At 47.4% G+C, this 18,862-nt stretch overlaps 1 protein-coding gene across 1 annotated transcript in view; it reads left to right on the top strand.

Moving 5' to 3' along the window:
* Positions 1-18,862, top strand: part of INTS6 (integrator complex subunit 6) — a 428,531-nt gene that overhangs the window by 172,983 nt on the left and 236,686 nt on the right. Inside the window, exon 7 of the mRNA XM_078657272.1 lies at positions 6,007-6,161. Within this exon, the coding sequence (XP_078513398.1) occupies positions 6,007-6,161 (155 nt within the window). The remainder of the gene's footprint in view (positions 1-6,006; positions 6,162-18,862) is intronic.

An 18,862-nucleotide genomic window follows, 5' to 3' on the forward strand; every position in this document is an offset into this window, starting at 1 on the left:
GAATCACCATTAACCAGCAAGAAGTCCCTCCAAGTCCCAAACGAGGTCACCCCTGGCCACTTCTGTTAATAGTAGAAATGTTAAACAGCCTTGCAGTCGGGAGACAACTCGATACAAAAGATTCAATCGTCCCAAGCAAATCAGGTAGCGCCGCCGCCCAACATCGTCCCAGCCACCGAGAAACAACTGACGATGCATGGCGGAGGCCAGAATGCAGCAATACACAGACCACCAACAGTTCCAAGTCCAAAAACAGGTCCGCCAAGCACGGAAAGGAAAGCACGGGATGCGGGAAGCATCGCAGCACAGCCCGGGCCCCATGCGCCATGGATCGTTGGAGCCTCTCCACTTGCTGGTCAGAAAAAGGCCCCGATGAGACAACCACCTGCGTAACAGGTGTGACGACAACTAGCTCAGGAACCACATCAATTCTCGCCTCCAAGACTGTAGACACAGCCGGGGAACATGGCACCACGACAGAAGGAGACTCATCGGCACCGACTCGGGGGCAAACCACTACGCTACAAAATGGCGGGTCAGCAATGGCGACGATCCTTCCCTCTAAGTCCCGGGATCTCCGGAGCAGAGCAGTCTGCAGGGTTATCAGTGCAGCCAGTATGTGGCTACGTGGAAGCGTTTCCCCACGTAGCCGAATTCCGGGGGTCTCAAGTTCAGCGGTTTTTCCGTCCCCGGGAGGGGTGCGTTCCAAGACGCCATCCGCCATTGCAGCCATTTCGTGCTCCGTCACTTCCCCTCCACCTCCCAGTCCAGTCCGACCATCAGAGTCAACAGGTCTCATGGCTGAAATTCGACAATCGGCGCTTGGTGCAGAAAGGAGAGTCAACAAAAGGCCGGGTGTGCTCCCCGCAGCTCGCCGGGAGCCAGCTGCCGGTTCCCGGACGGGATTATTAACATGGCCGGGCGTCACACCCAGGGGGAACCGGGCGACAAGGCCTCTCTCCGGCTCGGCGATATCTCGGGTTCACGGGGCAACCCACTATTGGGAGTGGGTTGGTACCAACTCTCCCGGCTCGCGGCTCTCAGGCTCCCACTGACCGGCTTCTCATCCAAACCAGGGCCGCCAACACTACGAACACTGCCGGGCGAACTCTGCAATTGAGGCCCCGGCGTCAGCGCCGCGAAGGCCGGCTAGCAGACGGGGACAGGTCTTCGGATCTACTGCACGTTGGAGCCCCAGAAATAGATGGTAAGTGATCGCTTCTCTTCAACAACTTAGATCGACAAGCCTCGCTCAGGATTATCGTCAGGATAGACGTGCGGGGAGGAAGGGCCCTCGGAGCCAAGCGTTCATGCGACTGTTCCGATCGCCATCTTGGCTCCTCCCCCTGATGCATCAATATTAAATCAGAATCTCCATGGCATACGCCGTGTGGTGTAGCAACGCCACGTTGGGCAGCTGACAACCTGAAAAAGCATGAATAGTTTCATGCGTTATCCCATTATTTAGCACCACAACAACTTTTACATAGGGAACGGGCCACAACATCCAACCAGGACCACCGCTTGAGAATAGTTCCATAATCGCGTTTGATCTTCTGCTGGCGGGAGAAGCTACTGCAGCGCCTGTTTGCGGGAGCTTTTTATTCTGCTTATGTGTGGCAAAATTCCTGAGTCAAAAATACGGGCTCGGCCTGCAACATCCACCCGCAGCCTGGCCAGGTAGAGCATACCGTATTTCAGGCCTAAGTTTCTGAGGGAAGCTTTAACATTATATTTACGCCGGGCGTCCTGTACCATGGGTGGGAAGTGAAGTCTGGATAGAGCACCAGCTTCGACCCTTGCTATGTTGTGTACTCCTTTTCCCTAGCAAGGTGAAGGGAGGTATCTCGGTCATAGTAGTTCATGATTCTAGCTCTTATGGGTCCAGGCGGGCAGCCTGGGTTGGGTCTGGGACCCAGAGAACGGTTCACCCGCTCCACAACAAACCCCGGCATGAAGGATTCCCTCCCAAATAGATCTCCAAGGACAATCTCGACAAACCGATCCAAACGTCCCGTATTGGTTGACTCCTAAAATTCATGTTCTTTCTGCAGCTTAGCTCTTCAAGGTCCTCGTTCTTCATTGCCACTTCTTTGAGGATGCTCTCAACGCGGTCCAGTCATTTAAGCGATTGAGCTGTGCTGTCCTCAATGTCTGAAATCCTCGCTTCTGCACATCTAAGCGTCGGTCATGTACCTGTATCTTGGATCCAAGAGTCTCTAACTATTTCTCGAGGGTGTAGAAACTACCATCTAGGGCCTGAAATCCCACTTTCATTACTTGTAGTAAGTATGTGGACAAGGCCGTAGTGTCATCGTTATGCTCCGAACTCTGACCCCCCTCCACCATTTCAGGAGTGTCGTCCTGTGCCTTGTTGTTTAACTTCTCAAATGTCAGGGTCCTTTGTCGGGGATCCTTGCAGCCCATGCCGCTGTTAATGCTGTTGAGGGAGGCCCAGCTCGATAGATCTGCGATTCACACAGTGGACAGCCGAGTATGAAGGCGACAAATTTCTACGGTGTATTGGTGTAATGAGGCATACATGTTGGGCAATCAGCGCTCACTGCAGATTGCGACTGCACCACCCCTCTGGAGCAGTTCAGCATAGTGACCCGGAACCCTCGAGCCTGTGAAAGTGCTGGGTAGTAGAACAATTTTGTCCAGGCAGGGCATGTATACCAGTATGCGCATAGAGCAAGCCCGATGCGACCCAGCGCTATGACTTTGGGCTAATGTGCTTGCTGAGGTAGCCCGAGGGGCCACCGCGATGCTCGGGCTCCGAGCAACAGGTATCTTATGGGCCTCTGGGCAGGATCACATCATGCAATGAGCATAAGAATATTGCCCCTCACGCTCGCCTCAGGACATCCCTGCGGCCAGACCAACCCACTGGCGACCACGGAGAGCACGCTGCCGTGATACCTGTGAGCAGTGCCAGCCAAAATCTAGTGATGACCCAATATAGCCTATGCCAATTAAGCCTGTGGCAGGTCACAGCCAAGGTGATAGCATAAGCTGTCAAGTCCGATACCACATCCTTCAAGCGGCAACACCCCATGTAAATCAGCAACTAGGCGTTAGTGCTGGAATAACTGCCATGTATGTGTTCGTGCTTCCCAACGGCGTGTCTAATTTCACTGCGTCCCATAGATGGTCCCAAGTAACTGTGCGGCAGGATCTGATGCCGTGATGCAGCAATGTCACTAAGTCACCTTACGTGCAAGCTGAAAGCAATGGAACCGAACGATGCATGCCACCGAGTGCGCGTTGCGCCTCATCTCACCTCCCCCTTAATGCCCCTGCGACGGCCGGTCCCCAGGCTCACCCGCGGGCCCTATCCCTGCGGGCCTCTGGGGAGAACACAGGGGTGCAATGGCGTATTATGAGGCAGGTCGCCGAAACAAATCGGCAGGGCAGGGAGGGCGCAAACAACACCACGCACCCGGCGCACTCACCAGCGTTGTTGGGGGTTACAAATGGCGGCAAGCAGGACTCCTCGTAACAGGCTCCCGGGCCAGCTGTTCACTCGAGGCCACGGCTCTAGGCCCAGTGACGCCACGCCTCTCGTCCACGCCAATGGACAAACACGTTACTTCGGTGGCCCCAGCCAGCGGGAAACAGATCTTCATAGTCACCGCCAACTCCGCTGTCAGCTGCCACGGTGCAGACCACTAATTCAGGCGCATTTCAGGGGGATATCGCAGGATCGCCAGTATCACCTGGCAGAGCTTCACAGTCGCACAGCCATCTTGGTCGGCGGCAAGGCCACGCCCCAAAACCCCCTAGTGGTTGACCCGCTTAAAGCAGAGTGCCAAGATGACTGCCAACACTTCCTGTTAGAAGTGTTGGCAGCCAATCAAATTGTAGTAAGATCCTTGATTACACTGCAAGGACTTGCGTCCCCAGATATCTATTTTTTTTTTCACCATGGGTATCAGAAAAACTACTAGACTGATTTACATCCAATCACAAAAAGCACGCTTTCTGGACCCACATCTAGCTTTCTGCCAAATTTGGTGCAAATGCGTTCAGAAGTGCCGGTTGTGTATATGTATGTATTGAAAGTGGAAGCTGAAAATTAAGTTGGTAAACTACACTGGAGTTGTGGGAGCAGCACAAGTACAGCAAACAATCTATTATGGACGATTGGAGGCCTCAATTGAAGCAGTGGTGTTCTCCACCGAATAGAAAGCATGCATTAGGAGCAAAAAAAAACATGCTATCGTTTAGAATATCACTTAATCCTTTTAAAACCACTTACTTTAAAACTCCAACTTTCCTATTAGGAACCGCTGAAGTAGAGTAATTACTTACCACTGAGGTAAATTCAAACATACTCATCACTGCTTAATATTTCTATTTTTGCTGTTCAACATGTTAAATGCAATGCTATTAATACACACGTCACACTCCTTATGTTCTTCTGGAAAACTTAATGTTTCATTGGCATATTGTATGACTTAATGTTGGTATAAAACTTGCATATCTAAAAATGTGTTTTGGCAGTTTATAATAATGACCTGCAATGAAGAGCACTGATTGAAGTGGACTAGAAAATGCTGTTGCAGCCCATGTGTCGAGAATAACCTCTCCAACAGCCAATCAAATTCACTTTATTTTTACCTCCAAATACTTTCTTTCTCAAATTAAGAAGAATCTTTAATATGTCAATTTGTAGAACGCATGGCTATCTAAAAAAGGGTTCCCAGCGCTAAGCATTATTATGGAAAATAGATCAAACCAGAGTGGAATCTGGCGAAAATGCAGAGTTAGGAAGATTCCGAAAGTTGGAACAGCCATGTGTTTAAAGGTTTCCGAAACTGAGAGTGAATGACACTCCTGCGGTGTGTGAGGTAGATCATTCCAGAGTCTCTTTTGAAGTAAAAAGAATGCTCGACCTGCTTGGCGAGATTTCCTAGGTTTAGGAAGTACAGCCAACCTCCTAAGACTAGACCGCAACAAGAGTGTAGAGGGAATACATAGACCACACGTCTCAAGGATAAATAGGTCCAGTGTTTAAAAGGATTTTGTGACTAATAGCACAATGCCTTAAAATGTGCACGGCCGTTGATCGGTAACCAATACGCAACATACTGGCTGGGGAGGTGAATTTGGGAGTGGAGCAAAAGCTGTGCAGCAGCATTTTGAACAATCTGGAGGCGTTTGAATAATGTTTTTGCTGCCCCCAGATATAGCACATTCACATATTGCAGATTCTTAGTATCTGTAGCTCATCTGATTGTCAATTATTGGGTATACTCTGAGACAAACACCTTTTCATATACGTTCTAATTCTACATCTTGTACAATTTGACAATTCTGGGTCTGATTATTTTGAATTGTAGCAGTTAGATTTTCCATTGCATATTTATTCCATATTTTTTGTCCACCAAATGTATAACAGGTTAGTGTGTATGTTCCTGTGTTATGGTGTAGTTAGGTGGGCTACCAATTACAGGGAAGGAAGAAATGAGTTTGATCGTCCCAGTAGACAATGGCTTTGCACCTTAATCCCGTTACCCACAAATATAATATAGGAATTTCACGCTATTTTTAAACATTAAATTTCAAGATTCTTGTGGGTAACTGCCTAAAATAGTGTTATCGTTTTAGCAGTGCACTTAGTCTATTTGTAGTAATTGGGATGCCCTTTTTATATTATCTTTTTTACGAAAGGTACTGACTAGATTTCAGCAAATAAATACTAAGTGACAAGTGTGAATGTTTAAAACAGAAGACTTGTGGGAGACTGGAGAAGAATTGAACAGTTGAAATTGTTAGGCTTCTTTTAATTTGTGCATTTATCGCAACTTCATGTTACTTATGAAACATTTTTGTGTGTTAACTTGTAATCGCCCCTGTGTCCACCCCCCCCCCATGATGATTTATTCATTTCATGGAGAAATTGACTATCTAAATAGGAAATAGCAAAGTGACTTGTTACCCAAATCCACATGATGAAATTACCGAATTGAGTTTTGTATGTCTGTTTTTTTAATCCTTTAGATGGAATCACAGACACAGTAAGATCCTTTGGACCCCAGCCTTGGCATAGCTGTCACAAACTCATCTATGTTAGACCGAATCCTAAAACTGGTGTCCCAATTGGCCATTGGCCTATTCCGGAATCCTTTTGGCCTGATCAGAATTCTCCCACACTCGTAAGTGCAAAAAATGAAGATACGTCAAAACTTTAATAATTAGTTGACTGAGTTTTTACAAGCTTAATTCATTTGATTAAATCACATCTTTTTGTCAGTGTAATGTAGTATGATTAATCTTCCAGTACTTTGCTGTCTACTTTTTAAATGTATGTTTATCTAGTGCCTGTATTATTCTACAGTTCATCCTTTTGCCTCAATCAAAATATTTTCAGGTCAACTTTAGTTGCCCTTAGTTCCTTTGAAAAACCCATTTCTGATGGACTTCTAGCTGCAGATTCCTCGCCTTTTGAATACTCTGCTAGTGTCAGACTGGATCCGGATCCTGCTCGACCTTTCGGCTGCGTTCGACACGGTCTGCCACCGCACCCTGACAACCCGCCTCCGCCACGCCGGGATCCAAGGAAAGGCCCTGGAATGGATCACCTCCTTCCTCTCCGACAGAACCCAAAGAGTCCGTCTCCCGCCCTTCCTCGCAGAAGCCACCAAGATCTGCGGCGTACCTCAAGGCTCCTCGCTCAGCCCCACCTTCTTCAACGTCTACATGAGCCCCCTCGCAGCCATCGCACGCAAGCACAACCTCAACATCATCTCCTACGCCGACGATACCCAACTGATCCTCTCCCTCACCAACGACCCCACCTCCGCCAGAGCCAGCTTCCAGGACGGAATGAAAGACATCGCAGACTGGATGAAGCTTAGCCGCCTGAAACTGAACTCAGACAAGACGGAAGTCCTCACCCTCGGCCCATCCGTCTCCGCCTGGGACGACTCCTGGTGGCCCCCTGCTCTGGCCCCCCCACCAGGCCCACAGACCACGCACGCAACCTGGGCTTCATCCTTGACTCCTCCCTCACGATGGCCAGGCAAGTTAACGCCGTTACCTCCTCCTGCTTCAACACACTCTGCATGCTCCGTAAGATCTTCCGCTGGATCCCCACTGGAACCAGGAAAACAGTCACCCATGCCCTCGTCACCAGCCGTCTGGACTACGGGAACGCCCTCTACGCTGGGACCTCCACCAAACTACAGAAAAGACTCCAGCGCATCCAGAACGCAAGAGGATCACGTTCAGACTCCTCACCCATGCACACAAGGTTCTCCACGACTTGGGCCCCGAATACCTCAACAACCGCCTCACGTTCAACACGCCAACCCGCCCGCTCCGCTCAGACAGCCTCGCCCTCGCCACCGTCCCACGGATCCGCAGAACCAACACCGGAGGAAGATCCTTCACCTACCTGGTGGCCAAGACCTGGAACACCCTCCCCACCCACCTACGACTCACCCAGGACCATCTCTCCTTCAGGATGCAACTCAAGAACTGGCTTTTAGAGCAGTAGCAGCCCCCCCTCCTCAGTACCTTGAGACCCTAGCGGGTGAGTAGCGCGCTTTACAAATACTCTTGATTGATTGATTCAGCAGTACCTCTGCATGCCAGTCGATTGAGAGGCTCTAGAGGTCCGTCTGTCACACTCCAAATTCTCAGGTAAGTGTAAGAAATATAAGCAGTTGAAGAGGGATACCGCTCCCTGGTGCCACTCACATTCACCTGAGCAATAGTGGGAATGGCACTATCTCTCACTCTCTCTCGCAGCTGATTCCGGCACAGCTCAAGTTTCCGGGGACTTCAACCACCCTGCGTCAAATCGAAGAGTTCCGCGCCGCCATGCTCCGGCTCTTTGAATCCCTGCCGAGGTCCTCTGGCGTGCCTTCGGCCCCGAGGAGCCAAGAGTCCTTCCACGTGGGATACTTCTAACGGGTTCGTCTTCTGTGCAATCTGAAGCCTCCATGGCCCCAACTGCCAAACCACTTAAGTGTGCCCTTGCAGGAACACAGCCACCTGGTAGAAGGCACAATCCACTGATTCTTATGGGGCTGGCAAGCCATCACGTTGAACAGATGGGTCCTAAAGAATGTTTGCAAGGGAACACCTTGCCCTTTCTCTCTTCTGTCCCACCTTCCACCATCACCTCAGTGACTGACTGAGGACCATCTCTCCATTTTGTGGAAGGAAGTGCAAGCCCTTTTGGCGAAAGCTGCTGTTGATAGGGTGATGGTGCCAGAAGCAGGGCGTGGTTATTCTCACGACTTTCTGCTGTCCAAGGAGGGTGAAGGTCTTAAGTGTATTCTAGATCTGCTCCCTCTCTGCACCTTCCACTGGAAGGAGAAATTCAAAATGCTCACCCAGGCAAAGGCGTAGTCTGCCCTTGACCATGTAGACTGGATGGCTGCGTGGACCCTGTAGGACGCATATTTCGATATTTCTGTCCAACCGGCCCGTCAGTGCTACCAGAGGAGCCTTTTTCTGTTCACTGTGCACCCCTTTGGTCTCACCAGCTCACCTCTGGTGTTCATGAAAGTAATGATGGTGGCAGCACTTCTTCGGAGGTCGGGTGCCAGTCTTCCCCTACCAGGGTGACTGCTTTTTTAAGGTGGGCTTGCCACAGGCTGTCTTCAATCAACTCCGGACTATGGTGAGCATCCTCTCATCTTTGCGGTTCACTATCATACATACAGTTTTTACATACGGTTTTTAGAATGAATCCGTATTTCTGGAAAAGCTATATTAATGCGTCCTGGTCAATACCCAGGGTGGAAGGGCTTGTAGTCAAACTTACTTCAAAGCTGCTTCTGGTTTAATTATCTACTTCTTACCCTGGAGACCGCATACTTATGCGGTCTCCAGGGCAAGAAGTAAAAATCTTATGTATATACAGTGCATGCGCATCAAGTGTGCACATTTTGCATCCTTATTTTAAGATTGACTAGGAGTGGTACACACGGGGCTGGACCCCGTAGAGTCCTGATGAAGAACCATTAGGAAAACGGGTCAAAACATGTTGATGACTATACATTACTGAGACAACTAGACTCCTTACGGTCTGGTTTCCCCTCAGTAACAACCTCTAATTTTAACCATACAAACTAGGGGCGGGAGTAAGAGTGGCCAACTAGTTAGGTATTTTTAAGTTTTCTTTTTCTTTTTCCTCTCCACTTTACTGCACTACACATAGTCTACACCAGTAAGTGCTCCTACGTATTTCGCAAGTCGCAGCACGTCCCAATCCGCAGAGGATTCAAAGGAACCCCAATGATGAAGCATGCCACCTTGGGGCAACCCTGGTGTGTGAGGGGACTCTAGAATATTTTTTTTTCTAGATGAGCGATTACAGTGGAGTCGCGTTGTATTCCATCAACTTCCCCAATGGCTGATCTACCAATGAATTTTCCCGATTGTCAATCACCTGCCGGTATCCTAGACTGCCAGGGTGTACCATCTCAGTTGTTGATGCCTATTGGCTCCTGAATAGTGGCTTCATCCCTAGGGGGCGCATGGTCTCTTTCACGAATGGGGAGAACATTGGCTCGATAGTTTTTGCCAACACAGAGAACGGTCAGTGCTTCTGCTCGTTGGAGTTTACAAGGGTTCTCATGCTCGGAAAATTATTCCACCTTAAGTGGAACCTGGGATGCACCAATACCACTTCTGCCCTGAGTTCACAAGAAGACTGGGATGGACCAGGCCCAAGTCGTTCAAGTGACTCTGGATTGGGTATAGAAAGTATGGCATTCAGAACTCCTGGGTTTAAACATGTGTCCTGCAATCAGGATATCCCTCCGGAATGATCTGCTGTTGCAGCAACATGGGGAATTCTGCGCCTGAGCATTTGCAGTCTCTGCCTTGATACTATAAGATTGAGCAGCAACATCTGATTATCTTGAACCTTCCTCCAGAGGTGGTTGACATCCTGGCAGCCAATCATCCGTCAACGAAAACTGGTTATGCCTGTCTTTGGGACAAATTTGTGGCTTGGTGCGGCACATGCCAAATTGACCTCTCCAGGGCGAGTTATTCAATGTTCTGTTGTTGTTTCTTGACCGGGAAGGCTTTGCTTTGTGCACTGGTAAGCGTTATCTGTTAGCCTTTTCTGCCTTTTTACATTTGCCAGATCAGCCATTATTTGATGCGATTATTGACTTATCTGACGTGCACCCCTTTCAAGCCACTTCGCAGCTCTCCTTTACGGCTCCTTACTATCAAGACTGTTCCTCGTTGCCATCACCTCTGCAGTACCTGTGTGTGTGTGTGAGCTTTAGCCTGTTTGTGTCACTCCACAATGCACCTCATTCTTCCTAGACAAACCGGTTCTGTAGACCAAGGCATCCTTCCGTCTGAACCATGTGATTCCTAGTCTGTCAAACCAGCACCCTACTGGTTTTCTATGTTCTACCTCACCCCTCGAAGGAGGAGGAGAGACGTAATTACTTGGACCCAAGAGAGCTTCCTACATGGATAGCACCAAAGACCACTGGGTGGATGATCAGATCTTTGTGGGATTTTCTTGGGCGAAATAATGCAAGAAAGTGCAGAAGATCACAATCTCCCACTGGATTGTGCTCCACATTAAGAACTGCTACGCATTGGCCAAAAGCAGTCTCCAGAAGAACTGCGTGCTCCGGGCCAAAGCTGCTACCACTGCATTGGCACATGAAGTCCCTGTCTTTAGCAGATAAGTGTTTGCTTTGCTCAGCATTTTTAAAAACATTTTTTTACAGTTTTATATAGCGCAAACTTGGCCTGAATGTGGAATCAGAGCACTTTCCACAGCACCAGTTACATTACATGAGGCCACATTCATTTTTGTTAGGCACGGGGAGATTAAGTGATTTTGTCATAATCACTGGATGTTCAGCATCATTGCCAAGACTCAAACCCAGTTCCCCAGATTCGAGGTTGGCTGACCTAGCCTTAGGCCAATTCCTCTCCCTGTCTCTTCTGTCCATCTTTTGTGTCTTTTGCTTTCTCGCTTTAAGTGCGCTGGGTATGCCCAGATGTGGGTCCTGCGCTCACTGTGCCACTGGATTCAAGCTAGCCTGGATGATGATACCCTGAAAACGGTCCCAGGAATGCTTGTTTCTGGTCCAGGGAGGACCTGGCTTGGCAGTTCGGGCTGGAATGTTCCCATGAGGAACAGGATCAAGACTGATTTGCATATTGCTTGGTGTAAACTGGGGTGGCATGGTGAGCAAAAGAACGATGGAGTTAACTCAGATCTGTTGACTGGGGTGAATGTTTGATTTTCTCTGCATTCCATCCATAATTTGTGTGTCTTTTGCTTAGAATTCTGCCAGACTGCTATGTGGTCTTCCATCAATACGTTCACAAAGCATTATTGCCTGGACAGGCTTGTTCGCCTGGAGGGCCTTTTTGCCTGCTCGATCCTGCAAAAGTTTCTGGTTTGAGTCCATTCACAGACCCTCCTCCAAATAGGTATTGCTTTGGTATCTATTTAGAAAGAGATCTAGCCACGGATTCCTCACTAACAAAAGAGCAAATCACTCACCTTCGGTACTGCTCTTTCTGTTAGAGACTCTATTTTGCTGCAAATTCCTCATCGGCCTTCCCATCCTCCCTGTTCTGTGACTGGACTCTATCCATCAATAAGATTCTATGTCTAGGAATCTGCACACTAACAAATTTGCTTGTGGTGCTCAGCATCTAAAGATGTGGATAGTCTCCAAAGCAACTGATGTCAGTGCGCTGGAGTGGCACCCATAAAGGGCCCTCACGTACTTTCCCGAGCAGAACGGTGTCGGTGCATAGACGGAAGCAGGTACTGCTGAAGTGTTTCGAGATTCAGTTTGACGCCTGGTGAATTTTCAAAAAAGGCAAGGGATCTGCAGCTAGAAAGAAATTACCAAAGGTAAATAATGCGTTTGTTACTAAAATTACCAGTCAGTTTAGGATATTTTGAATATGATCTCGATTTTTCAGGCTCAGTTGTGGATCTCGGTGAGAATGGCTCTGATACATTAACACACTATGAAATCCTGCAGGGAGGCCCAATCTCAGAATCATGGCTGTTAGCAGAGATTGTGCCTATTCCTTAAAGGGTCCCGTAATGTACCAGGTAACTATCGCCCAATTAGTCTTATTGATCACCTTGAGAAAAGAAATTTGTAAAAAAAATCACAAACTTAATGAGTGGATGTCAGAAGATCTTATCTTAAGCCAATTTCAAGCAGGTTTTAGATACAAACTAAACACTATCGATCAGGCCTTTATTTTTAATACTTATTCAGGTGGAAAACTAACTCTGGGAAGGGCAGTTTGTATGTAGCCTTTGTAGATCTGCGGGCTGTGTTTGAAATGGTCCCTTGGGCTAAATTATAGCAAACCATTGCAGACTTAGGTATTCCTTTTGAAATAATACCCATCATGAAATGCCTACACTATATATAACGAGTCTACAGTGGCCCCAATGGGGATGTCATGGAGAAGATAGAAGTTAACAGAGGTCCGCCAAAGCTGCGTGCTAACCCCTACACTATTTCTCTTGTTTATCAATGGCTGTCATGAATATTTATTCAAATGCTAGAGTGATTCTCCCACCTTGGCAGACCTAAAGGTTCTGGCATTCCTTTTTTACGATGATACCCTGTTAATCTCTGTAACTCAGAAAGGCCTCCTGGCTCTAATAGAGTAGTTTGGCCTGTTCTGCAGTATAAATGATCTAGAAATTAACACCAAAAAGACTAAACTAATAGTATTTAATACCAGAAGGCCATGTAGATGCAAATTAAGCATATGATCGTATAATTTGGAAAGAGTTGAGGATTACGATTATCTGAGTAAATGTAAATGTAAATGTACATGTATTTATATAGCGCAAATCACCGACACGGTATCTAAGCGCTTGCTTAGGGAACCCGTCCTGGTATTCCCCTGTGAGATACCCCGGCAGGGTGTCCACAAGGTGAAAGCCAGGCATCCCGCCGCGAGGGGCCGTAGTGGAGATTAAGCAAGCTATTGCCCAGAGTCGCAGAGTGTGACCCCATGAGTCGAGTAGGCACCGGAACGAGAATTATCGAGTCCATGGATTTTTTGAGCCCGAGACCCGCCGAGGCGGGGAATCGAACCCTGGTCCACGGCTGATCTCAGCTTCCGGGTATGCCGCCTCTAACCAATGAGCCACGCTTCTCCCGCTTCTGAGTATTGGGTTATCATATCAGTCGGACACATGGGTGACCAAATTGGAAAGAGTAAGCTTTTGTTAAACATAGGGCATGTGCAATAGCCAATTTATTTTAAAGGTTTCATGATTTACCCACTCTCCTCCGTAATGGAGTTTTGTAGAGCCCAGGCTATTAGTGCAGCAAACTAAGGAGCTGAACTCTGGGATCATAGCAATGATTAAGACCTTGCACCTTCCAGGATTTCTTTTATAAGACAATTATTGAAGCAGTCACTAAGTACCCCTTTGCTTCCCTTGCTGATGGATCCAGCCCTGCAATCATTAGACTAGCGCTGTCCTAAAACCATTTTTGTACTGGGTTAGAGTTTAGCCCATTGAAGAGCTTGTGCATTTTAGAGCAGGACTTCAAGATATTACTAGACAGCATGTGTTAGAAATCCAATGGGTGAAGTACATCCGAGTCTCTTACCAATCTTGGACTGGAAGACGTTTGGTTTAACTGAAACTTTATGCTGTGCAATGCCCCTCTCATTGTGAAGAACTACTTTTGGTTCCAAGCTTAGCTCAAGAGTGAACTCATCCTCCCGGGGGAGTTTAACTGCTTCTTCTTTAAATTTAAGGTTTCTTTAAACATTGAGAAGTTTTTAAATTACCTGCAAAGCCTGCACCTTAGAAAATTGTATATACAACTCAGGTTAGGTGCTCTTCCTTTAGCATCTTTCATGAAAAATTGGTCTGAACCTAACTCCGAGCATGACAAATCCCTCATGATGTACTCCTAATAGTGAAAGTGTTGAGCATGTTTTCTTTTTCTGCTCTGCGTATAGGCTGGAGCGATTAAAGTGGATTAGAACTCTCTGCTTATCTTTGGGACTAGGACATTAATGGGAAGCAGCAAGGATTTGTAAAACAGACCCTAAAAACAATGTGGTGCTTGCTGTGACTAAAGTCCTTCAATCAAATTTGTATAAAAGATCAATATTACTTAAGCATTGATTATGAAATGGCATTTTCTGCCCCATGTATTAACCTTGCACTGACCCATTTTTGTCTGATAAATGTCTTACTAGCTGCTGCTTGTTTTTAAAACCTCAAGACGTTATTGTCCCGAAAAGTATTTGCTTTCCATTTATGCTTCTCGTAAAAAATTACACTTTTTCCTCAGCACATTCACTAATTTTGCACTGATTACTTTTTGACCAATTGAATATCAACTGCTAAATTTGTTTTTAAAATCTGATGTGCTATTTTTACACAAGGCTTTTATTTTACATTCTTGTATTATCATCAATGTTTTACCATTGTTCTATTAATGTTTTTTTCTGTTGATGAATTTAAACAATTCAAACTGACACAGAAGTAGAGAATGGCTCTGAGGCTGCTTGGACCCCTGTCCTTGTGCATGCACTTCATCCCGAACACCAAATGGCATATGTGTACCCTGCAGTGCAGCCTCAGATCCTAGTGAGCACAGCATCATGGCTGCCTCCTATTCCTTTCAGATCTGCATCTGCAATTCTGGTTGACTGGAACTAACCTGACCTGCAGTATCCCACTCTCTACCTCATCGAGATTTCATGGTTGCAACAAATAGAGCACTGCTTGCGGACCTGAAGGGCTGTCTCCTTCTAGTGGTGGTGCAGGGTATCTTCATCCAGTGAATCCAGTGAAGTATGCCCTGGAATTAGATCTATTTGCCACTGTCTGAAACCCAGTATGAAAACTTCAGTGCATTTGGAGGAGTTTAATCCTGAGCATTCACTAGAAGATTCATTCAGTCTGAGATGGGACACAGGGCTTGTGTATGCATTTCTGTCTCGACCTCTCCGGTCTCAAGCCTTGAGGAAAATCAAGATGGACTGGACCCAAATTTTCTTTATCACCCTGGACTAGGCCAGGAGAGTCTGGCACCCAGAGTTTTTTTGTATTTACCCACTGATTCGGCTACCAATTCAGGAGGACCTCCTGTCTGTTTCAGGGCAGAGTGTGCAACCAAGCGTCACCAAACTTCACCTCCATGTGTGGAGAAAGAGGCAGCAATGAGCTGCATGAGACTTGCCAACTAACTAGATGCACTTCCACAGAGTCAATTTACACTGGAAGCAATGTCTTGCCTGGTGCTTGACAGACCTCTGCTCTGCAGGCCAATATTTCGGTTCTGTTAATGTTTATGCATTTGTTCACCCAACAAGGTCTTGCAGAGGGCACATCAATGGGTTATTTGTCAGCCCTTTAGTCTTTTTGTGTTTACCTGACCAACCCTCTCTACTCAGATCGTCAGTTGCGATGCAATATATGAAAGGTCTGACTCGCATGTCTCCTCTGAAACTATTCACGTCAAAACATGTTTAAATCGAGCCTTAACATTTCTCTTGTGCACTTCCTTTGAGCCAATGCACAGGTGCTTATTCTGACGCTCAAGACTATCTTCATAATTTGTATCATCTCAGTACAATGTGTTTTCACTTTGACCAAAATAGTACTCTGCCAATGGTTTTTTTGCTCTACCTCACCCTGCAAAAAATGAGGCTCCTTTGGCGTAACCGTAAGAGGGCTAAGCTTCTGAATTGATGCACAAAAGACCATTGTGATGAACAACTTTTTGTATTGTTGTCTTTAACAAAGAAAGCAAAGGCAAAGTAAAATGGGACCATGTCAAAGTGTACAGTGCTTTGCACCACAATCTGATGTGAACTGGCCAATAAGCAATCATCTGAAGGCCTGAAGGCTCATTCCACCAGAGCCAAAACTGCTAGGACTGTATTGGTGGGAGAATATTGCATTAAACATCTACCAGTCTACAACGTTGGCACTGATGCACATGTTCAAGAAGAACTACTGTCTTGGCAGTTGGGTCGAGCTGGAAGTCCATTTTGACTGCTCATTCCTGAAGGATTTGGGTTTGAGTCCACTTTTCAAACCCTCTGCGTTAGAGGTACTGCTATGGTATCTAATCAAAAGGTGAGGAATCTGCGGTTAAAAGTATCCATGGAACGAACATGTTATTTACCTTCAGTAATGCTATTTCTCTTGGATACTCTATCTAACCACAGATTTATCACAGCTCTCTCTCCTCCCCCATTCTGTGGAGTGGACTCCTGAGCATCATAATAGGTCTCACATTAGAGCTGAGCACACTCAATAATTTGTATCAAGTGCTCCATATCGGAGGCCATGAAAGGAGAAGGATAGAGGAGAATTGATGACGCCCTCCAAATTCTTGATCGCAATGAGTCCTGCCTCCTCATCCTTCTTGACCTCTCTTCAGCATTTGACACGGTCAAACATGAGAACTTGCTGGAGCTGCTAAGCACTAGAATGGGTCTATCGGGAACTGTTCTCAAATGGTTTTCGTCCTTCCTTCACAACCGGTCTCAGAAGTTCAAGATCAACAATGTGCTATCTACACCCGTGCCTGCAGATCTAGGTGTTCCACAAGGATCCTCCCTCTCCCCCACACTGTTCAACCTCGTCATGGAACCGCTCGCCTCCCTGCTCCAAGCCTCCAATGTCCAATTCCATATGTACGCTGACGACACACAACTTTACCTAAAGCTACAATCCCCGGAAGATATCAAACATCTGAATTCCACGCTTATCAACACTCAATCTTGGCTGGCCGATAATCACCTCAAACTAAATGCTCTGAAAACTGAGTTCCTACTCATCTCACCCCCGGCGAAAATTTCCACCACCCAAACCTGGCTCAATAACCTAACAGGACTCAATGTCCATCCTACCATCGTGGACTCGGCGAAATCCCTAGGCATCACACTCGACGCCAAGCTCAACATGCAGCAGCACGTTAGCAAAGCCACAAAAGGAGCTAATTTCCAAATCAACACACTGAGGAAAATTAAACCCTTCCTCCCTGCCGAAGACTTCCGAACTGCTGTACAAGCTTTAGTCATCCCTCGAATAGACTACGGAATTGTGGCCCTCAGCGGACTCCCGCTATCCACAACAGCACCCTTAAGAGCCTCCCTGAACGCTGCCGCGAGACTCATTACTGGCTCAAGAAAACATTCGCATATATCCCCAGACCTAAAGTCTCTAAAATGGCTGCCTTTTGAAGCCAGAATACAGCTAAAAATTGCAGTTATGACACACGCGGCCGTGCACCACAATGCACCCAACTACCTCGCTCAAAAGTTGTCTATATCAGGAGGTTCGAGATCCAATAGAAGTGCAAAAAATCTACTCCTGAAACCTCGTAGATTCCAGAAAGAGAAAACATACAAGCGCTCCTTGCCCCAGTATTGGAACTTTCATAGATTCCCATGCTTTGTATCATTCCCCGTCGTCGGAATGGGAGCCTCGGTAGTATAAAAAACCATAGAAACAAAAGAGAAACCTAGGCCTAGGCCTCATCTCATTTTGTATTCTATCCACCTCTTTTTGTGAAAAAGAGACCAAACTTTTGCCAGGACCAATCAGAGCAGCCTCACCCTCTAGAACCTTCCTGAGAGAGCTCAGAGCCTCAGATTTTTCTACCGCACGTTGTGCTAGGGAGTCTCCACTGAGCTCTGCTCAGTTTTCACTGTTTTTCTACTTATTTCTTCAAGTTTCTGCTTCAAATCGTCATGTCTGACAAGGAGAAGAAGGCCTTATTCAGGTCCTGTGCCTCTTGTGGCAAAAAACGTCTTTTTGTGGAGGATAAGCACGATAATTGCATCTATTGCTTATATCCTGACCACAAGGCCACAGACTGCAAGATCTGCAGGACTTTCTCGAACAAGACTCTTCGGGACAGAGAAGGCCGGCTACTTACCTGGCTTCAGAAGATGAAGACACGCAAGGAGGTGCTCTCTTCGGATGAGGAGGATTCCGTGTCTGCTGCTTCCTCGCAAAGATCAAAGAAGAGGGGTAGGTCTCCCCCTGGTTCTTCGACATCTGAGCCCCCTCTTAAAGCCCCTCACAAGATCTCTGACAGGTCTGAGAGGGCTGGTCCCCTTCAATCTCCTCACGAAAGTGTAAAGGAGAGGCAGGGACAGGCTACAGCAGTGGTGCCAGCCTTAAAGGACAAAAAGGAGGTGGTGATCCTTTCTCCTCCGTCCAAAAAGATCAAGCCCAGTGATAAACACTCTACTGGCACTTCAGGATCTGGGCCGGAGAAAAAACAGCGTCCGTCGACGACGAGAACACCAGGTACGTCGACGACTGTGACTTTGGCTAAAGTTCCCGCTGTTTCTGTGGCTCCGTCGACGGGCTCGTCGACGGTAGCGGTGTCCACGACGACGACTTCGTCGACGTTCAAGGTTCCGAGCTCGTCGACGATGATGGCTTCCACGTCGACGACGACTAGCAGGCCGCTGTCGACGGCCGCAACGACGACGAAGACTACGTCGACGACGACGACGGCTTCCACGTCGACGACGATGATAATGACGACGAGTTCGTCGACGAGACCGTCGACGGTGGTCCCATCGACGACGAGAATTGTGTCGACGAAGGCTGTGGTGCAGTCGACGGTTACAGTAACTGATGCTCCGACGACGACGGCGTCGTCGACGAGACCGTCGACGGTCCAAAAATTGCATTTTCCAGTTCAGAGAATGAAAATCACGCCGGAGATGACGTCTCCGCGACGAGTCTCTTCCCATCTACCGACAATGCTGTTAGATGATGAGTCTGACGAGGATGAGTTTCAGGACAATTATGGACCTGCCTATAGTCCCTCGGACTTGAACGTAAAGTTGCAGGAGACGGACACGGAGGAGT

Source organism: Lissotriton helveticus, chromosome 8 (genome assembly GCF_964261635.1).
Source record: "Lissotriton helveticus chromosome 8, aLisHel1.1, whole genome shotgun sequence".
In the NCBI taxonomy this organism is placed as follows: domain Eukaryota; kingdom Metazoa; phylum Chordata; class Amphibia; order Caudata; family Salamandridae; genus Lissotriton; species Lissotriton helveticus.